The sequence below is a fragment of the Opisthorchis viverrini genome (assembly GCF_000715545.1).
Source record: "Opisthorchis viverrini unplaced genomic scaffold opera_v5_9, whole genome shotgun sequence".
NCBI classification, from domain to species: domain Eukaryota; kingdom Metazoa; phylum Platyhelminthes; class Trematoda; order Opisthorchiida; family Opisthorchiidae; genus Opisthorchis; species Opisthorchis viverrini.
In genome coordinates, this window is record NW_008751665.1 from 3,805,260 (window position 1) to 3,824,253 (window position 18,994).

An 18,994-nucleotide genomic window follows, 5' to 3' on the forward strand; every position below is an offset into this window, starting at 1 on the left:
TGCTAACACGCGGAAAATTCAAGCTGCGTAGTCAGAAAGCACACGGAAATATGGGTTGGAATGAATGATGGATATCTATAAAGGACTTGCTTTGGTGTATGCCAAGGAATCGGGTTGTCTTTGGCATGACAACCAAGCGGTACACCTTAAGATAAGCGGCTACTTCAACTATAAAACTCAGACATTAGTAGCTTTTCAAACATAGCATTTACGTCATCCTTAACTAGCTGATTTTCCCGTGGAAACAGTGCCTCAGCAAGCTGTCCGGATTTCACTACAACTGCATACGGAGCATTGATTTATAGTAAGTAGCATAGTACGATTGGCGCTGGATTAGTTTCTCACTACTGTTTTCCTTCTGCCGAGTCTGGCAACACGACTTTTGTTACTGTCGTGTATCAGAGCGCTCTTCCTCCGGTGCCCGCACAATGCTGTCAGCTGCAAAACGTTTGCGAGTGGAGTAAAACTTCTTACGCCAAAAATGTTGCATTTTGTTGCGTATGTACTCGAGCCAAAAACCTTTGCAGTCTACCTTCATGTTGTGCAGTTCAACACATTTCATTGTTCACTGAAGCAACCACGCCTCTGGCTGAAAAGCCTTGTAGGATAATTTCCAAGCACCGCTGAGACCCCGGGATGCCTAAATGGGGCTCAAAAGTTTGGACTAGTACGCTCAATTCAGTTGCAGGATTGCTTTAGTCCACCAGGACTTTCGAAAATTCAATTTCATTGTGCGAATACTGAGCACCCTATTCCTCTTGCGGAACTGGGCCTCGTCTGTGGCATCCGCCTGTTTAGATGAACTGGCGTCCGTTTCCTGATTGGCTTGTCACGTCGAACAAGGCCGATGATCCACGCGTGCAGGACAGATAAGAACAAATGTGGATTGCGCTGAGCGGTATGTGAACCCGAGGGAATAAGACTGGGAGAGGGGGGCAGGTCTAAATCCATTAGGGTACCCAGATGGTGGGTCGAGTCAAGGAGAGGGACAACTGAGGCCAACAAATGTTACGAAGGTACACTAAAGGTGGTCTGTTAGTCTGCACACACACACACACACACACACATGTCAAACACGCTCTCTCCAATATTTAGCTCGTTGTATGATCCAGAGTGATAAGTCGAGTCATTTCCAGACATTGGTCAACTACACTATATTATAATGAATGTAATGTGAATCAGCAACAAAGATAGACGGCTAAAAGGACGTGTAAAACCAGGGCTTTTAATGATGGAACTTATAAGAGTTCCCCTGGTCCAGGACGATATTGTCTACGGAAAACAGATAAGGCTGTCTAACACTCATGTAGGCAGCTATCACCAGACAGATTGCAACCAAACTTTCGAAAGTCAATTCCTATCACTGGTTAACGGATGAACTCGATGATAGATTTGTTTTAATGCAGCACTTGCAGTTGAGCTTATGTTTGGCGGGAAGGTTTCGACTTCAGCCATTACATCCATTGATTCCATTGTTTCCGACAATATTTTCATTCTCACCCTGAGTCCTCGAACCCAGTGGAGGATTTGTTGGCTGTGTAGTGTTAGTTAATTTATTTGTTCCAATGTAAAGCCAAAATATTCACGAACACTCTATTAACATGTAATTTGTGGAAAGATTTTGGTTTCCACTGTGGTTGTGCAGAGGGCTAGCAGTAAGTGGTTTGTCGCTTTAGCAATACTGATTTCAGGTCCGAGTGGAACCATTCATTTAAACAGTGACTTCAAGGAGCTTCTAGAAGGTGAGTATAGAAACCCACTTAGCTGAACGGATATCACGAATACCCAAAAATGGTAACTTGCGAAGTTGACTGATTGGTTCACTATTGTCACCATTTATCGATTTTATGTGTGTTCTGATGACTAAATGAGCACAGTAGAACATAACCACCGATACATTCTACGGACGTACATTGAACCGATATTTATCAAGGTTCTTCCTGCAATTTTCAGATGAGCTGCACTGTTGATGCATATAGGTAAGCTAGGGGATATTCGGCTTTCTGACCATCGAAAGAGGCTACATTTTCCGAGGGTAAACTATCCAGGATGTTGAACAACTTCTCGAATCGGAATAAAAAGAAAACAGGTTAGGTAATGGACAGTGTAGTCTGGATGCGGGAAATACTCTATGGTAGCGCGATAGTTGAGTAGGTTTAAATAGTGAAGCCATAGTACAAAAAAAGCTTTTGTCGGTGGGTACTGCAATCGTGGACTATTTACTTTCCTGGTGTCCGATAATTAGAGTTTTTTCAGCCCCCAGTCCCCGGTCGAAATGTTGCGCTTCTGCAACAGTATCAACAATCGACTTGAAATCGCTAACCGATAATACGCATACAAATAGGGTTACAACACAGTGATTGTATAATGCATGAGGTGTTGATGAAAGTTTCAAGCGGTTGCGGCAAAATTAAGTTGCTCATTCCGGATGAATTTTTCATGCACGTTCTCTACCACGTGACCATGGATCTACGGTTCAAGCCTTCAACCACGCGGAGATGCATAGATGCACAGCTAAAACCGATTGCGTTTGAATGTGTATTATGACAACTGCACGAACAGTAGAACACAGCGTAGACGTAGTCAGTTTATGTGGTTACTATGCGTGCCTTTTGGGACGCAGGTTCCGCATCCAAATGGTACGATCAACTGCTCCCTCACAGTCGTGCTAAACTGGTGTTGAACATTAGTCACACTAGAAAGTAATGATGAAATCCACCAGGTAATGACGTTGTCATCACCTGTGTCAGAAGGTATGATTACTCTGTCATAGCAATGAGGCAATTTTGTAGAAAGTGACAGGATGATCAAGTGGGACAACAATGGACTCCACAGAGACCACTCGAGAGTGGCCAAGGTCACTGACTGGAAGGTTCGTGCTTCGAACCCGGCATGTCATCTCCTCCTGTCTAGGCTTGGGCAACCTGACAATATCTGAGCCCTCCTGTCTCCTTCAGGTGGCACGGCAGCTAGACACGGAAAGTCTGTTATGGCCGGATGATTGTCATATTATTTTATTATAATAAAATGATATCATTACAACAATGCACATTTATTATCATCTTCATCAATCAGTCCTTCCAGTGTTATGTGCCTTGTAGGACACTTCATCGCTGTAAGATGCATAGTATTATCTATTCTGATGAATACACTCATAATAGGGTCTCAAATCGGGATCAGGGAGGTCGATTACTGACCTTTACTGACCGGGAGGTTCGTGGTTCGAACCCGTCCTCTGTCTCTCGACTTCTCCTGTCTAGGCTTGGGTAACCTTGCACTATTCCAGCCCTTGTGCTTCCTTTGGGTGGCCTGGCAGCTAGACGCGAAAAGGGTGCCATAGCTGAACGTGTACGTGATGGATTTCGCAGACGTATTCAGCTGATTTATATCTCTGGTTGCTCAAAACGACTCAAGTGTACACTGTGATATTCACACAGCCACGTACGAACCATCTTTGTTTCCATAATTTCCATATTTGTGTAACTAAATTCACACAAGTAAGTAGAGCAGTCGTGATCTGATCTGACGATTGAGAAAATCGATCGTCAGATCAACTCAACATGGCGACCAATCAGACGGACAAACGACAAATCCGTTTGAATTTGGTCGGAGATTCCATTAGCGCAGCAATTAATGTTGAAGTTTTGGTGGCGTGCCATTTCCGTCCGTTGGGTCCCGTGTTTCGAACGTGCCGCATTTGTATCCGTGTGCCAGTGCTCACTGGAACATCGTGTTACGATGTTTGCGCACCTGTTCGATTGCTCCCGACATGTCGCATTCGTTGAGCTGAAGCTCAGCATCGTGTCACGATGCACACTGACGGCACAACTTCGAACCCGTTCGATTCCGGCATAAGAATAGGCAGACTTACTTGCAACCTGGTTAGCCCTTTCGATCGTGGTTCGTGCACGTGACTGCACTATGACCAGTGCTTTGACTTAGCCACGTTGGACTTAAATTCAGTGTGGCAGGCGAAAGTCCACCATAATCCTACTCCTCTATCATGAGAGTCACGTGTCATTGCGTGCGCAGGCTTCCAACGTATAACTGCGTATCGAAGAGTGAGGGTCACTGGTCTGAATGAAGCACATCTGTTATCTGATACCGCATTCGTAATGCCTTGACAATATCCCGTATAATGTACATTACTATCAGGAAGATCAGATTCCTGAAAAGTAACTCCAGAACGCCCTGAGACCCTAAAACTCCACCAAAATCTCCATAGGAAAGCCGGTAAACATCCAGGGCAATCAATAATTCAATCAATTTGGCAAAGCATGATGGTTGTTCAGGCACGCCACAGAAGCACGACCGATTGTGATCAGCGTTCGGGCATGTCATAGAGGCACAATTGATGTTGATGTGTGTTCACTAATGCCAACCAGACAGCCTGGATCAGTGGCAGAAAGTCCCCTTTAAATAGCGTGGGGCCGCTGTAACTTTTTGCTCTCGTACTCACACGCACTCATTCGCTTGTTCGGAATATAACAGTTGCGTTCCCTTCTGTGAGTCTTTTTTCCGGTAATAGGCACCGGAGCGGGTCAGCAGCTGATACCACAGATTGGCAAATCAGCAGATATAACAATTACTTTCCTCAATTACAAAGTGCCTTCAACTTATCCCACTGGCATCGTACTCCAACATTGACCATTTACTCAGACAGAATCGAGTGAATCGAGGCAAATGTCATTTTGAACTGCAGCAGTCTTCAGTTGCTTGACGTACTCGATTCGTGATTGACTCAGAGGTAGACTATCAGGTGCGGTAAGCTCTGTTTTAGGTGCTGGTAGTTGTGGGATTTTGTAGAATGAATCACGTTTAAAAAACTGTCCGCCTGTCCTGACGCAACCATTCTGGTGAGTCCATAACAAAGAGTGGAAGCACTGGACCCGAGTTTCGCTCTTACTAGAGCTCATCAGCAGTGCAGCAGACCATGCCTGGGTTTGAAATCCGCACATCTGACATAGGAGGCGAGCATGTTACCACTACTCCACCAGTACACCCCGAACGATGACCAGGTAACATACCTCGGTAGAGTGACCCGCCAGTCAGGACTTTCCGGCCAGGTATTGCCACGGACGCTCAAAACCTTCTGAACGCAGGCGTTCGTGGTTGGGGCGTTTCGTAGAATACACACTGACATTGCTCTCTGTTGAAACCCCCTTTTTTCTCTTAAAAAAATCATATTTCTTAGACATATTTCTGGCATGTAAGCTTTGGAAATGTTTAGTAAAATCGACATCACTTTGAACAGCCCAAAGCTAATCAAACAACTAAACTACCTGGTCAGGTCTATCCAGTGTAATATTTTTCACCTGAAGATTTCTTAGAATCGGGGGTTTCTCAGAAAGTCGGTCACCTCTCATACAAGGTAGCATTCGGACGTAATGCATGGGATAATCTGGGAAAGAGGAAATCGCTTTTTAAAGTTCATTTTTTGAAACGTTACCACTTTTTTTTACAGATGTGAGACAACTTAACCTCTCAAAAGCGGTCGTGATACTTTTGAACACGTCCCTTTGTTCACATCCCACTATCCATCTCCCAAGTTTGCATTGGTTAGGTGTCCTAACTTCGTACTCCTATTTCCCAAGGTCGTCTTCCAAACCGGTATAATTTTACGCTAGTTAGTATTCGTTCTGCGATGGTATACTTGCAACAGGTAAGGGGTGACATGCGACAAAAGGTGCTCGCATTTCATGGGTGTGTAAAGTATCTTCACGCGCACCACTAGGCTCATATGGTGAACAGAAAAGTACACTTTCTGTATGAGATAAAAGGTTTTCGCATTTCATGGGTGTGTAGAGTATCTTCACGCGCGCCACTAGGCTCATATATGGTGAACAGAAAAGTACACTTTCTGTTCAGCTGATTCATTTGCTTCATTGATGAACAGCTGTCTTCGAAATGGGTCCGTTCCTCGGTCCTCCCCTTCATCAGCCACCTTCATATGTCAGGTTGCATGTAGTTTTGAACGGTTGTTTTTTAGCCACAGATATCGCAGATTCGTTTGCTTAACGTTTAGTGGTTCTCTTGTCAGTCGTTGTGTAACACGAAGTTGTCCAATATCGACCCCACCTGTGTGTGTGTTATGCAACCGCTGAGTTTTACGTTGTTTGCCCATCTTATCCGGTATTATATGGCGACATCTTTGGACAAATCGAGGCAAGTACAGGTTGGTTCCTGTTGATTCCCTCGAGAAATCTGTTCTTGTTGAGATTGTGGACAGCATCTTGACTATAAACTGCATCGTTTGTAATAATTTTGCTGGGACTACTTTTGGAGTCTGGTGAGTAGTGCAAAATGATGTCATCTGGTGAAACTTGTTTGCTCCTGTGCACAACGCAGCTTCCACACAGAGCCCCGAAATACACCTCGAAAGCTGCAAGCGACCAAATGGGTGTTACAACTGCATGCCAATCAATAGCTATCAACAAGATAGAGTGGAATGTGATGTCTTTGGTTCGGTTAGTGGCAACTTTGTCCAGTATGTTTTGGAAAGTACTTAGTGTGTGTTGACCCTGAACTTTATGTCAAACTCATGAGGAAGACTGATGAGGCAGTATACAATATATAGCATAGACATCTGGTATCAAAACAGGTGGTTTCAGTTAGCTGCTCTGGGCAATTCGGACTCAACAGCCCTCTTGGTTGTCTCACAGCATCCAACTAGATGGGGCATGGGGAGGGGCGCAGACAACCAATCGTTCGTGTCTCCACGTTTTGCATTTCACTATCCAATCTTCACATCTTACTTCATTTTTCGCTCCTATTTTAACCATTAGGTATGTACTGACCTGATGACGAGATCACGAAAACATCAATGTTTGTCACTGTGTTCTTTTTCATACCATGGAGATATTTAAGCAGTTCAGACTCCGTCTTGGGCCTCTGAATCCTTCGCTGGATATTCTCATTCGCATAGGAATTTGGTTTTGGCAGGAGAGTCAGCTGAATCTCTCCGTTCTGATGGTCTTTTTCAACTGCACCAGGTCGCATCAATTTTCGGTTGGTGCGATATTCAAGGTGTCGCATTACGCTGCAAAGGTGTAACATGGTACTCATAAGGTAGTCACAACTGATTTTTCGAATGAATGTGCTGCACGAAGTTCGGGATTTAGTTGAGTCTTCAAGCAAAATAAAATTCATGTGCAAACGAGCATATTTGTAGTAAGTTGTCCAGTTTGGATTCAAGTAGAACAAAGGGTTTGTGGAAACTCGGGGACCGCGCTTATCTGATGATTCCGTGGGGTGTCGAGGGGTTTTCAGCAATCTGTTAAGTGGCGCGATATATCAAGAAAATGTACTCCGATATCCGGAATATGGCGGAAAGTGAAAAATAAGATGATTTCTGTGCAGCTTATTCAATGAAATTATAGCTTAAACGAGCAATCTAGCTGGAATTCAGCTGAGCTTCATTTTCAAACCAAATATTTGTGCAAAATAAGTGCGCCTGTCGAGAATCTAGCACTCCTCTGACCAATCCGAATTTGGGGTTAGACAAAAAGCACTGATCGTTTATCTAGACTAGGACTCAACTATGTCTCAAATTCTGTCGTTGATGATTGAACTAGTTTGGCCTTCAGACACGTATGAACCTCACCGTTAAATAGTTTTTTTCAAATCGCACTGGTTACATCCAACTTGCTTATAGGTAACTGAACTCAAGACTCGGGCTGGTGGAATACGATGCACACTACTCTGACAATTGAGTAGTGAGTAAACTACAATAAGAAAGCTTTTTCAGTCTGCTTTTTCGATCATTAAAGTGCTGTTGCAAATTCGGATGATCTGATTGCGCGGGAAGCAAACTCCACTTTATTGTTACCCTGTAGAATCGAAAATCTGACCTCATCTTGTTGAAAAACGATAAAAATATGTTATATGTGAAAGTAAAAGTACATACGTCTAATAGGCTCTTGTTAGCACGTGATTTATACATATGAATCATTCTTGACTAGAAACTTTGCTATTTGAAGTGGGCTGTTTCATCCGACTACGCGCTGTTGTAACCGCCCAGCCAAAAGGGTCAAGTCGACGTGCCAACCACTATTTCGTGATACCCCCGGAAAGTAACCAACGCCACTGGCGTATCGGTGATACTACTGATGGGGAGGCACGCGAGTAGTATGTTGTGTTCCTGTAAATTCGCTTAGCACCTCTTGAAAAGGGAGATCTGCTGCGGAATTTGTGGAGTCGCTTTGTAGCATTTGCTTGGATTTGAGCGATGAATGATTGGAGTCAATGAATATTCAGGAAAGTTCAAGAAGACGCTTTCAGGAGAAGATGGATGTTCAGTTTTTGTAAACAAGATGCAAATGAGCGTTTTGCTTCCCTGTCCAATAGTCTGTAACTGGTCAGTTGGCATTTTCTACTGAGTAACTCTGCATCGAAGGCCTTCTTCCTTTCACTGGTAGTAGTGAGCTCAAACCTGGTGGTATCAGCGGATGAGACTGGGACAGCTGGGTTGCAGGTAAGTCTCCCGTCAAAACTAGATTAGTATGAAAATGAGTGTATTTCGCCATATCGATAACAGTTTCGTCAGTGGGCACATTTTGGTAAGTCTGAATTAACAATTAGTTGAACTAGACTCACAACTCAAACTAACGCTGTGCTTGAAAATGCTTCAAAAACCATGTTTGATTGATTGCGCTTCTATTTTCGAGTAATAAAAAACATTAATCCTGTTCAACTGGGCAGTGTCATTAGAGGCTCCTATGTCAACCCATACAAATTTACCTTGAATAGTGATACTAAAAGTTAACATAACATCTTTTTGTAAACCGGATGGATGGTTTTGCCCGGCTAATGAAGGAACGGTGGCGTTACATTTACTGTCCTTAAATTTGGTCAGCTTGTATGACACACATTCTGGCGACGGAGACGTCTAGTTGCTATGGTACCGAAGACGGTACAGGATGGGAATCAGCAAGACTCGAGATAAACTGTCATGTGTTAACGTAAAAATGATTTAGTGTAACAAGAAAAACAAAAAGAATAATATTAGTGTAGCTCAACACTGAACGATCTGGTCAACCGTGCAAGGTAGCAACAGCAGACTAATGAACAGTGAAGAGCAAATAACGGTGAAAGTTGTCTGTCCAATGTGGACGAACGCTAGCAGCCCAACCAGTCATTGAGTGCCGATTAGCAGTGCAGAAATGACACGTTCCAAGGACAGGAACAACAAGTAGTACGACATTTTGAATAAGCTGCCAGAGACTGGAGCTAACATCAAAGGTCATTTTTGAACACTAACCTCAGTTTTTTATACTTCAAAGTAAGAACCCAGCTTTGGTACAACAGTAACGTTTGCCAAAACGGTAGCCTGTTACCTAACTTCAACGTAATTATTCATGCTGTCAAACCTAACGAAACCTGACAACAGTGCCTCTGTAGGATCCGGGGGCTATGGATCTCACAGGACGATTACGGCTATTAGATTATGCGCAGTTCATAGCCAGTAGTCAATAGGAGTAGACAGACCTGGGCAGCAGATGATGTATTGAGGACTGACAGGGACTGGTTAATTAATGTTGACGCGATCAGCAGGAGCAGAAAATAGTCACTGAGACAGCAGGGAATTTTATAGGAGCAATCTGACAGCGTGAGTTGGTCGTATAGAGAGATAACGGCGCGGAAAATCAGTACGTTCGGGATGTGAGGGACTGTCTTTCGGTTGGCAGCGCGACGCGGCAGCTCGTGTCACGTGACAAGTCGGATTACGCGCTTAAAACAAATCCCGCCAAAGGCTATCTGACAGGTGCGGTACATAGGTAGTACAAAATAATAGACCATCCGGGGCTTCCGGTTGGTGTAGTGGATGGCGCATTCGCCTGCCGTCCGGGGGGTTCGATACCCGGTCGATCCGCTTTTCCATCGGAATGGACGCTCGAAAATGGGTTCGATCGAGACGCACTTGCAAGCAGTGACGGACGGGCAACAAAATATTGGCATCAGTTGCTGAGGGATAAGCAGGCCTTAGGTAGGGTCGAAACAGGGTGAAAACGAGCAACAAGGAAACAAAACGGGGCCATAATAAACAAATGCAAGTCACGTTACTTATGAGTAGTCACGTAACATGAAAATTACCGCTGGCCACCGTTGATTCGGGAGGGGAATCAACAGTTGCCATCACTTCCTCAAGCCGTGATTCTCGTACAAGCGTTTACACGGTGGAATAATCTGATTATGTCGTCTACATCCTATGAATCGATATGATTATTTCCAGAACTTTCAGCCACACTGACTTCATCGAGTAACGTTGCTTTTGGCTATTTGATAACCAATCAGTTATGTGTGTTGCCGCACTAAAATATTGCCCACTAATCTTGCATTATGGGCTCATTTTTTGTTGGTCTCAAGACAGCAGATTGTGACTAGAATTGGATGAACTAACGAAAACACTTGCTTCGTGGTGGGTAGTTTGTAGCGATTCAAAGGATAAGCTACGTACTACTCATTAGACGACACGTAATTCCGGATAAAAGATCGGAAACTGTAATTTCCGGTTTGGGTGACTGTTGACCAATATGATCGCATTTCAGAGCAGAATGCATTCAATTGCTGGGGCAGTGATAGCCAACTGCATCGCCTAAGCTGCAAATGTACAAACCAGTTAACAGTGGAAATCGATGTCATGATTTCGCATGATTCGTGGTTTTGATAGGTATGAATGTGTTGAGTAGCTGTTACACAACTGAGAGGGAAAGGTAAAGACTTTACCACCTTGTAGTTGCTTTGTGGAATTCTGAACGGAGGCGAAATAGCGCTCTGATGGCGCCCTACTTTTCAGAGCAGTGGTTAGGTCATATACTGCCCATGCCGAATAGAGTTTTTTCTTTGTCATCATCTTTGTGCCCGATTCAGAGTGTCGTAAGCAGAGAGCGAGAGAGAGAGGGGAGAGAAAGAGTCAACCTTTGATCTGGCAGGTGGGTGTGAGAAAGATTACGAAACGTCTGGGTGCCGTCGGCTCGACTAACCTTCCAGGATGGGGACATCTAGATTCCCACTGTACCTGACTGCCAGTCGGTGTCAGTGGCGTCCTTGTTGTCAGTTTCGAACCCCATTACCTGAATGACTGTCTGGAGGTGTAGGCACCTTGGAGTGGCTGTGGTTTGCAAGCACCAAGTCCCTTCCCTGTCCACTTTAATTCTTTTCTTCACGACGAGGCTTTCAAATAAATCATGGTTTTGAGACATCAAGGCATCGGTCTTGAACACTGATGTTATGCTTTCGGCGATGACAATGACAACTTTGTAGATATACACTAGGAAATGCGATCTTAGGTGGCGAATCAAACACGAAAAATCCGGAAACTCTGGTTATTTCCCTGTTGTAAAGTGGTCATACAAACACGAGGTGATCACGGAAGACTGGTTGTAAATTATCATGTTAGAAAAGGGCAAAAGTGGTGGTGCTTTCGAGATAAGCTAGGCATTTTGCACCACACCGTTTGTGAAATAAAGGCGAAAATTATCTTTAATGAGATCCCAAAACATGGCCCTAGTGTTTATCCATGAACAGAGGGCAGTTGAACTTTGGTATTTACATAGGTTGCGGTATTTTTAATTACGAATTACCTCGTAATACTTTGTCCACTTTTACCAGAAAACAGATATAACTCACCTTTAACAGCACAGACAGCAAAAAAATAACGGTGAAAGTTGTCTGTCCAATGTGGACGAACGCTAGCAGCCCAACCAGTCATTGAGTGCCGATTAGCAGTGCAGAAATGACACGTTCCAAGGACAGGAACAACAAGTAGTACGACATTTTGAATAAGCTGCCAGAGACTGGAGCTAACATCAAAGGTCATTTTTGAACACTAACCTCAGTTTTTTATACTTCAAAGTAAGAACCCAGCTTTGGTACAACAGTAACGTTTGCCAAAACGGTAGCCTGTTACCTAACTTCAACGTAATTATTCATGCTGTCAAACCTAACGAAACCTGACAACAGTGCCTCTGTAGGATCCGGGGGCTATGGATCTCACAGGACGATTACGGCTATTAGATTATGCGCAGTTCATAGCCAGTAGTCAATAGGAGTAGACAGACCTGGGCAGCAGATGATGTATTGAGGACTGACAGGGACTGGTTAATTAATGTTGACGCGATCAGCAGGAGCAGAAAATAGTCACTGAGACAGCAGGGAATTTTATAGGAGCAATCTGACAGCGTGAGTTGGCCGTATAGAGGGATAACGGCGCGGAAAATCAGTACGTTCGGGATGTGAGGGACTGTCTTTCGGTTGGCAGCGCGACGCGGCAGCTCGTGTCACGTGACAAGTCGGATTACGCGCTTAAAACAAATCCCGCCAAAGGCTATCTGACAGGTGCGGTACATAGGTAGTACAAAATAATAGACCATCTGGGGCTTCCGGTTGGTGTAGTGGATGGCGCATTCGCCTGCCGTCCGGGGGGTTCGATACCCGGTCGATCCGCTTTTCCATCGGAATGGACGCTCGAAAATAGGTTCGATCGAGACGGATTGCAAGCAATGACGGACGGGCAACAAAACACTGACATCAGTTGCTGAGGAATAAGCAGGCCTTAAGTAGGGACGAAACAGGGTGAAGACGAGCAACGAGGAAACAAAACGGGGCCATAATGAACAAGTGCAAGTCTCGTTACTTATGAGTAGTCACGTAACAAGGAAAATTACCGCTGGCCACCGTTGATTCGGGAGGGGAATCAACAGTTGCCATCACTTCCTCAAGCCGTGATTCTCGTACAAGCGTTTACACGGTGGAATAATCTGATTATGTCGTCTACATCCTATGAATCGATATGATTATTTCCAGAACTTTCAGCCACACTGACTTCATCGAGTAACGTTGCTTTTGGCTATTTGATAACCAATCAGTTATGTGTGTTGCCGCACTAAAATATTGCCCACTAATCTTGCATTATGGGCTCATTTTTTGTTGGTCTCAAGACAGCAGATTGTGACTAGAATTGGATGAACTAACGAAAACACTTGCTTCGTGGTGGGTAGTTTGTAGCGATTCAAAGGATAAGCTACGTACTACTCATTAGACGACACGTAATTCCGGATAAAAGATCGGAAACTGTAATTTCCGGTTTGGGTGACTGTTGACCAATATGATCGCATTTCAGAGCAGAATGCATTCAATTGCTGGGGCAGTGATAGCCAACTGCATCGCCTAAGCTGCAAATGTACAAACCAGTTAACAGTGGAAATCGATGTCATGATTTCGCATGATTCGTGGTTTTGATAGGTATGAATGTGTTGAGTAGCTGTTACACAACTGAGAGGGAAAGGTAAAGACTTTACCACCTTGTAGTTGCTTTGTGGAATTCTGAACGGAGGCGAAATAGCGCTCTGATGGCGCCCTACTTTTCAGAGCAGTGGTTAGGTCATATACTGCCCATGCCGAATAGAGTTTTTTCTTTGTCATCATCTTTGTGCCCGATTCAGAGTGTCGTAAGCAGAGAGCGAGAGAGAGAGAGAGTTAAACTTTGGCAGGTGAGTGTGAGAGAGATTACGAAGCGTCTGGGTGCCGTCGGCTCGACTAACCTTCCAGGATGGGGACATCTAGATTCCCACTGTACCTGACTGCCAGTCGGTGTCAGTGGCGTCCTTGTTGTCAGTTTCGAACCCCATTACCTGAATGACTGTCTGGAGGTGTAGGCACCTTGGAGTGGCTGTGGTTTGCAAGCACCAAGTCCCTTCCCTGTCCACTTTAATTCTTTTCTTCACGACGAGGCTTTCAAATAAATCATGGTTTTGAGACATCAAGGCATCGGTCTTGAACACTGATGTTATGCTTTCGGCGATGACAATGACAACTTTGTAGATATACACTAGGAAATGTGATCTTAGGTGGCGAATCAAACACGAAAAATCCGGAAACTCTGGTTATTTCCCTGTTGTAAAGTGGTCATACAAACACGAGGTGATCACGGAAGACTGGTTGTAAATTATCATGTTAGAAAAGGGCAAAAGTGGTGGTGCTTTCGAGATAAGCTAGGCATTTTGCACCACACCGTTTGTGAAATAAAGGCGAAAATTATCTTTAATGAGATCCCAAAACATGGCCCTAGTGTTTATCCATGAACAGAGGGCAGTTGAACTTTGGTATTTACATAGGTTGCGGTATTTTTAATTACGAATTACCTCGTAATACTTTGTCCACTTTTACCAGAAAACAGATATAACTCACCTTTAACAGCACAGACAGCAAAAAATATGTTGGCTAATGGTATAGTAACAGCAGTTGATTGCGCATATGACAGTCCAGCGGGAAGCCAGACTTCCGCACCTGATCACCCTATATCATCGCCTTTGACAAAACACAACTGGCCAACTGTCTGTTTATTTGGTGAGACTTATTGTAAAGAGAACCTATCGCAAACACTCGAATCGTCTTCATTTCAGCTGGTCGCCCAAACGATCAGGATGAAACTGATCTCCAGCCGAGATGGAAGCAAATAACTGAGATATGTACTGGCTGACGACTTCTCCCTCATCATCCGACAAAATAAGTGAGCGCCCGGTTGTGCTTGCGCAAGAAAATGAATATGTATGCTTTCATTATCAATGGCTGGTCCAGGTTTCCTTTCCAAGCTTCTGTTACTAATCAGGAGTACAACTGAACAGCAACGGGTATCAGCTGATTAGTGGCTGAAAGTGTTCTGCAAAAAATTCAGGGGAATCGTTTTGCGCGAGATGAGTGGCTCATCCTTGTTACTGATCGTTCCATTCATAGAGGAAGTTATAAAGCCTATTTCGGAGCTGCCTTCGAACACTCTTGGAGGCTTTGGTTTGCTGCGTTTCCCCAGTATTCTACACCCACCAAGATTCTCAATCAGTGTGGATACCTAATTTTGTTTAACAACGGCAATTCCGCCAAGTGGTACTGTATTTTCACTCAAGTAGAATCAGTTTCTGGGAGTCAAGAATCCTCGATGTCTTGTTCGAGCTCCCGTGCCTTGATGGACTTGGCTGCACTGTTCCGTAGTTGTACCAGCTGGCGTACACACTGAGCTGCAGGCTGCGTGAAGCGCGGGAAAATTAACATCTTGGACCAGAGATGGGGTAGTTGGCGTACATTCTGCAACTTTTAAGGAACAAGCATCCAAACGCCCCACCCACTTTCGAGAGACTGACACTAGAGGTGATGAATGGAAAATCACCGTCCTTATTAAGCTACTTGAGATAGAAAGTAGCAAATCACTATTTCGAAAAATGTTTGGAGCGGAGAAGGGTAGGGCTAGTTGCACTTCCGCAGATCCAGTCCCCTTCTGATGAACCGGTAGCACGTTGTTTTCGCATTTCCGCCATGGCAACAACGACGTGGTTGATGATGCAGACCGGTCGCAGTAATTCGATGTGAGTATGTCTCCAACTCGGCATAAAAAAATCACTGAACTTCGATTCGTCAGCGATTGCGAAACAGCCAGGGTCACGGTCGGCAGCGAGTACGCTAAAAATACAGCTGTGATACAAATACACTTGACAAATCTGATGAAAGGAGGACTGATTACAGATATTTTCCCTTTTGCCCAATAAAAAAACGCAAACAAAGAAAGGCCATCACGGCATGAAGAATGCTGAAAAACGCATCATGGCTCCTTCAGGCTGCTCTTTAAATCTATGCTGCTTTCAACAAAACTGCGCACCTACTGGGGCACTTCACAAGTTGACTGCTCATCTTATGCAGTGAGAATGACGTGACGTAGTTGAGATTACTTTACTTTTCTCCATGATCTCTCCCTACTGATGTGGTACCGATGGGTTATTTTTTTGTGCGATATCTCATATAGGGTTAATTAATTTCGAACTTTGATAACAACATTAAGGCTTTTTGCAGAAAATCCAAAAAAGAAACTGGAGTTTCACTTTTGACCAGGAAGTTTAATTCCGAGTGGACAGGACGCCTTCTAATTGCAAAAAAACTTCGAGCTTACCTGTGTAACGGTGGATACTACTGATGGAGCATGCGAGTAGTATGTTTACTCGTGAATCCGCTTCTCATCTCTTGAAAAGTGAAATCTATTGCAGAATTTCTGGAGTCTCATTTGCTTGCATTTGAGCAACAGTCAATGAATATCTTCGAAAGTTCAGGAAGGCGCGTTCAAGGAGAAGATGGATATTCAGTTTTTGTAAACAAGATGCATATGAGGGTTTTGCTTTCCTGTCCAATAGTCTGTAACTGTCCATTTCTTTCCAACAGGTAACGCCGCAGCTTCCTGCAATTTGGCGCCGTGACCAGGATAAGGATGCAGATCCCGTGGCCACAACCCTTTGGATACCAACCGGAGTAAGTTGGCGGCGGCAGGACTTGCTTCGGTGTCATCATGCCAAACTTTTCCCCTCGAACAAATGTCAAGAGATCAACACTAGCAAGCAAACGGTCAGCATGGGATTCCAAGAGTGACACGGTACAATCCACGGTTTGTTTAAACCAGACGTTGTAGTTATCGGCTTCTGACGGGTAGACCGCTATTTTACCGATGGTCTGGTCAGGACCACCAGATAATGATTCGTCCTGTTGTGCCTGCCAGTTAAGCATCGGTAACCTGGTTTCGATGCTGAATCGACCATGAAGATACTGCTCCAGTCTCGCGAACAGCGCGGTTTGCGTGCCACAAGATGGATATAACTTGTTAGTCAGGCGCAAGAACGATTGTGCCTCTTGTTGGGACCAGTGGGTAAGGGAATACTTCATTCAGCCAAGCTTATCTGCATTCTGCTAGGTGGGGTGTGCGTGCCGGCGATGGTGACTGGGGCGAATCTTCGTCGGAAAAGAGCGGGAACAATCATCGCAGGCCAATTGGGCGACCATTTCCATACCAAACCAATCTTCGTCGGAAAAAGGCGGGAACAATCAGCGCAGGCCAATTGGGCGACCATGTTCATACCAACACTTTCATTGTCGTGAACTCTATGGTGGGCTACCAAGCCAGCACTTGCCACATTCCTCACACGTGAACCCAACGTGTCTCTCCTGTGTACTGGTTTGAACTGGTGCGGAGGCGCCAGATGATTCTTATTGTACATGGTCGAAAGTAACCAGCACATTGAAACCAAACGGGGTGGTTAGCCCTGTCTGGAGTTGCTGAACTCTTAGCTCACCCAGACTGACGCCCGGGCTACCCAGTCGATACCACGAGGAGGTGGTTCAGCACGCTGACTTCCCTGACGGAACGCACTCCTCTTAAAGTTACTGAAAGCGCTTCAACAGCCCGCGACTGACTTCGCTCTTCTTGAAGCTCATCATGTAGGCGTAGTTCTCAATTTTCCAGTAATCTTAGAAATACAGTACAATTGGGGTTGAAGTAAGACGTGAGTTTGACAGAAATTCGGCGACTGCACCTCCCTGACGAGCACGAACTCGAAGGGTGAAACTAGTTGTGGTTTTTTCAAAGTTTTTGCCAAATTTGTGAGTACTTTTTTTTAGGATAACTAGGGTTTTATCGCTACTTTTCATCTAAAAACTCTGGCTCAGCTTAGTCCACTGCCAGGGCAACAGTGCAGTTGCTACGCCAACTCAAAAGTTTCTCACCCAAGCAACCTAGCAACGCCTATAGCGGGAACCATGATCAGAGAGTGTTATCGGGGTACAGGAAGGCGATCAGTATTCGCGCAATGCAACTGAATTTTCGAAAGCTACGACGCGTCCCTGATGGACTAATGCAGACAGGCAATTGGGTTCAGGATATCAGTCCAAGCTTTTGAGCCCCATCTAGGCGTCCTGGGGTCCCAGTGATGCTAGTAAAGTATCCCACCAGATTTTTGTCAGAGGACGATGAAATTTGGTGGCCTGCAAAAATATGAATGTAGATTAGGACGGTTTTTGGGTTGAGCACATGCGCAACAAAATGTAAAATTTTGGCGCAGAAAGTTTCATTCCACCCGCGAACGTTTTGCAGCTACGAGCATTGTGCGGCTAATGAGCCCCGTACAAGGATGTATCGCCGCCAGCAATAGAACCGATAGAAGATCTAGAACTCATTCCAGTTCCGATCACCGTGTTTTGACTTTTTCTTTCCGTGGTTTGATTCACAATCCGAAACGTTATTCTGGTGTGCGAGTTGGAGAAAATCTGTGAAGCTTACACAGCATCAGTTTAGCTACCCAGCGGTTGTGACCCGTTAACCACGTTACCGTGAGCCTATTTTCTCGAAGATTCAGCTGGTTTGGGATGTTAGAATTAGACATGACAAAGACACTAACAAGTAAAAATGTTATACAAAAGTTGACTTTGGGGGTTAATTTCGTTGCACAAGTAAACCCGGCTGTTCTCTCTCTGTCAACGTTCTATCCCTTGTATAGTTTTATGGTGATGGTTTGACTTTTCATGCAATTGCCATATGCCGACGATCAACATCATAATCACCGTAATCATTATCTTGAACTACTACTTCATCCAAGAATGTCCTGATTGCTCTTCTCCCGGTCATCTTTTATCTCCGAAGACAGGCCTAACAGGTTAGGGCACGAAATGTGCTTGAAGCGACATATATCTGGTGGGCAACAGAATGCGTCAGCCTGAAGTACCAGTCTACTCTCATCCTTTGAAGGATTCCTGCTGGAAGCCTGATGGTTTTAGGGAAAACGCGGCGAAACTGCCAGGTTTTGTACGGTTGGGCGATTGTTTGTGCTCACCCCTGTTCGCGACATTATGACCGTTTGATGACTGCTTCTGCCGTCACTTCTGATACTGACAGTACTGATGGTGGTATTGGCGACAATGAGGGTAATCATGAAAGTTGAGAGTCGCCTTAAGAAAGTATCGAGAATTCTGACCACTTGGCCGGAGGTCATGCGCCTTTCATACCAGTGATGAAATTCCTGGCCGAGCAACAAGGATTATATAAAATTGTATAGTCACAACCAAGACACAGTGTTTCCGTCATAAGGAGCACAAAATGGTGCTTGGTTCGTATAATGGAATAGCTCTTCACAGTGTCAGTGTGTTCAGAAGGTCCGTTGTGCGGTTCCACGGCATCCGCATGACGGAATTT

At 44.6% G+C, this 18,994-nt stretch overlaps 2 protein-coding genes across 2 annotated transcripts in view; one reads left to right on the plus strand and one right to left on the minus strand.

Annotated features, from left to right (window-relative positions):
- Nucleotides 1-879: 879 nt before the first annotated feature.
- Nucleotides 880-18,994, plus strand: part of T265_00931 (hypothetical protein) — a gene marked incomplete at both ends in the record, with an annotated part of 30,832 nt that continues 12,717 nt past the window's right edge. The window contains 4 exons of the mRNA XM_009164826.1: nt 880-898; nt 1,692-1,742; nt 8,421-8,473; nt 16,201-16,287. Of these exons, the coding sequence (XP_009163090.1) occupies nt 880-898; nt 1,692-1,742; nt 8,421-8,473; nt 16,201-16,287 (210 nt within the window). The remainder of the gene's footprint in view (nt 899-1,691; nt 1,743-8,420; nt 8,474-16,200; nt 16,288-18,994) is intronic.
- T265_00929 (hypothetical protein) lies at nt 13,560-16,045 on the minus strand (the record flags this gene model as incomplete). The annotated part of the gene is made up of 2 exons (XM_009164824.1): nt 13,560-13,842; nt 15,984-16,045. 2 exons carry the CDS (start codon nt 16,043-16,045, stop codon nt 13,560-13,562), a joined length of 345 nt encoding a protein of 114 aa, XP_009163088.1.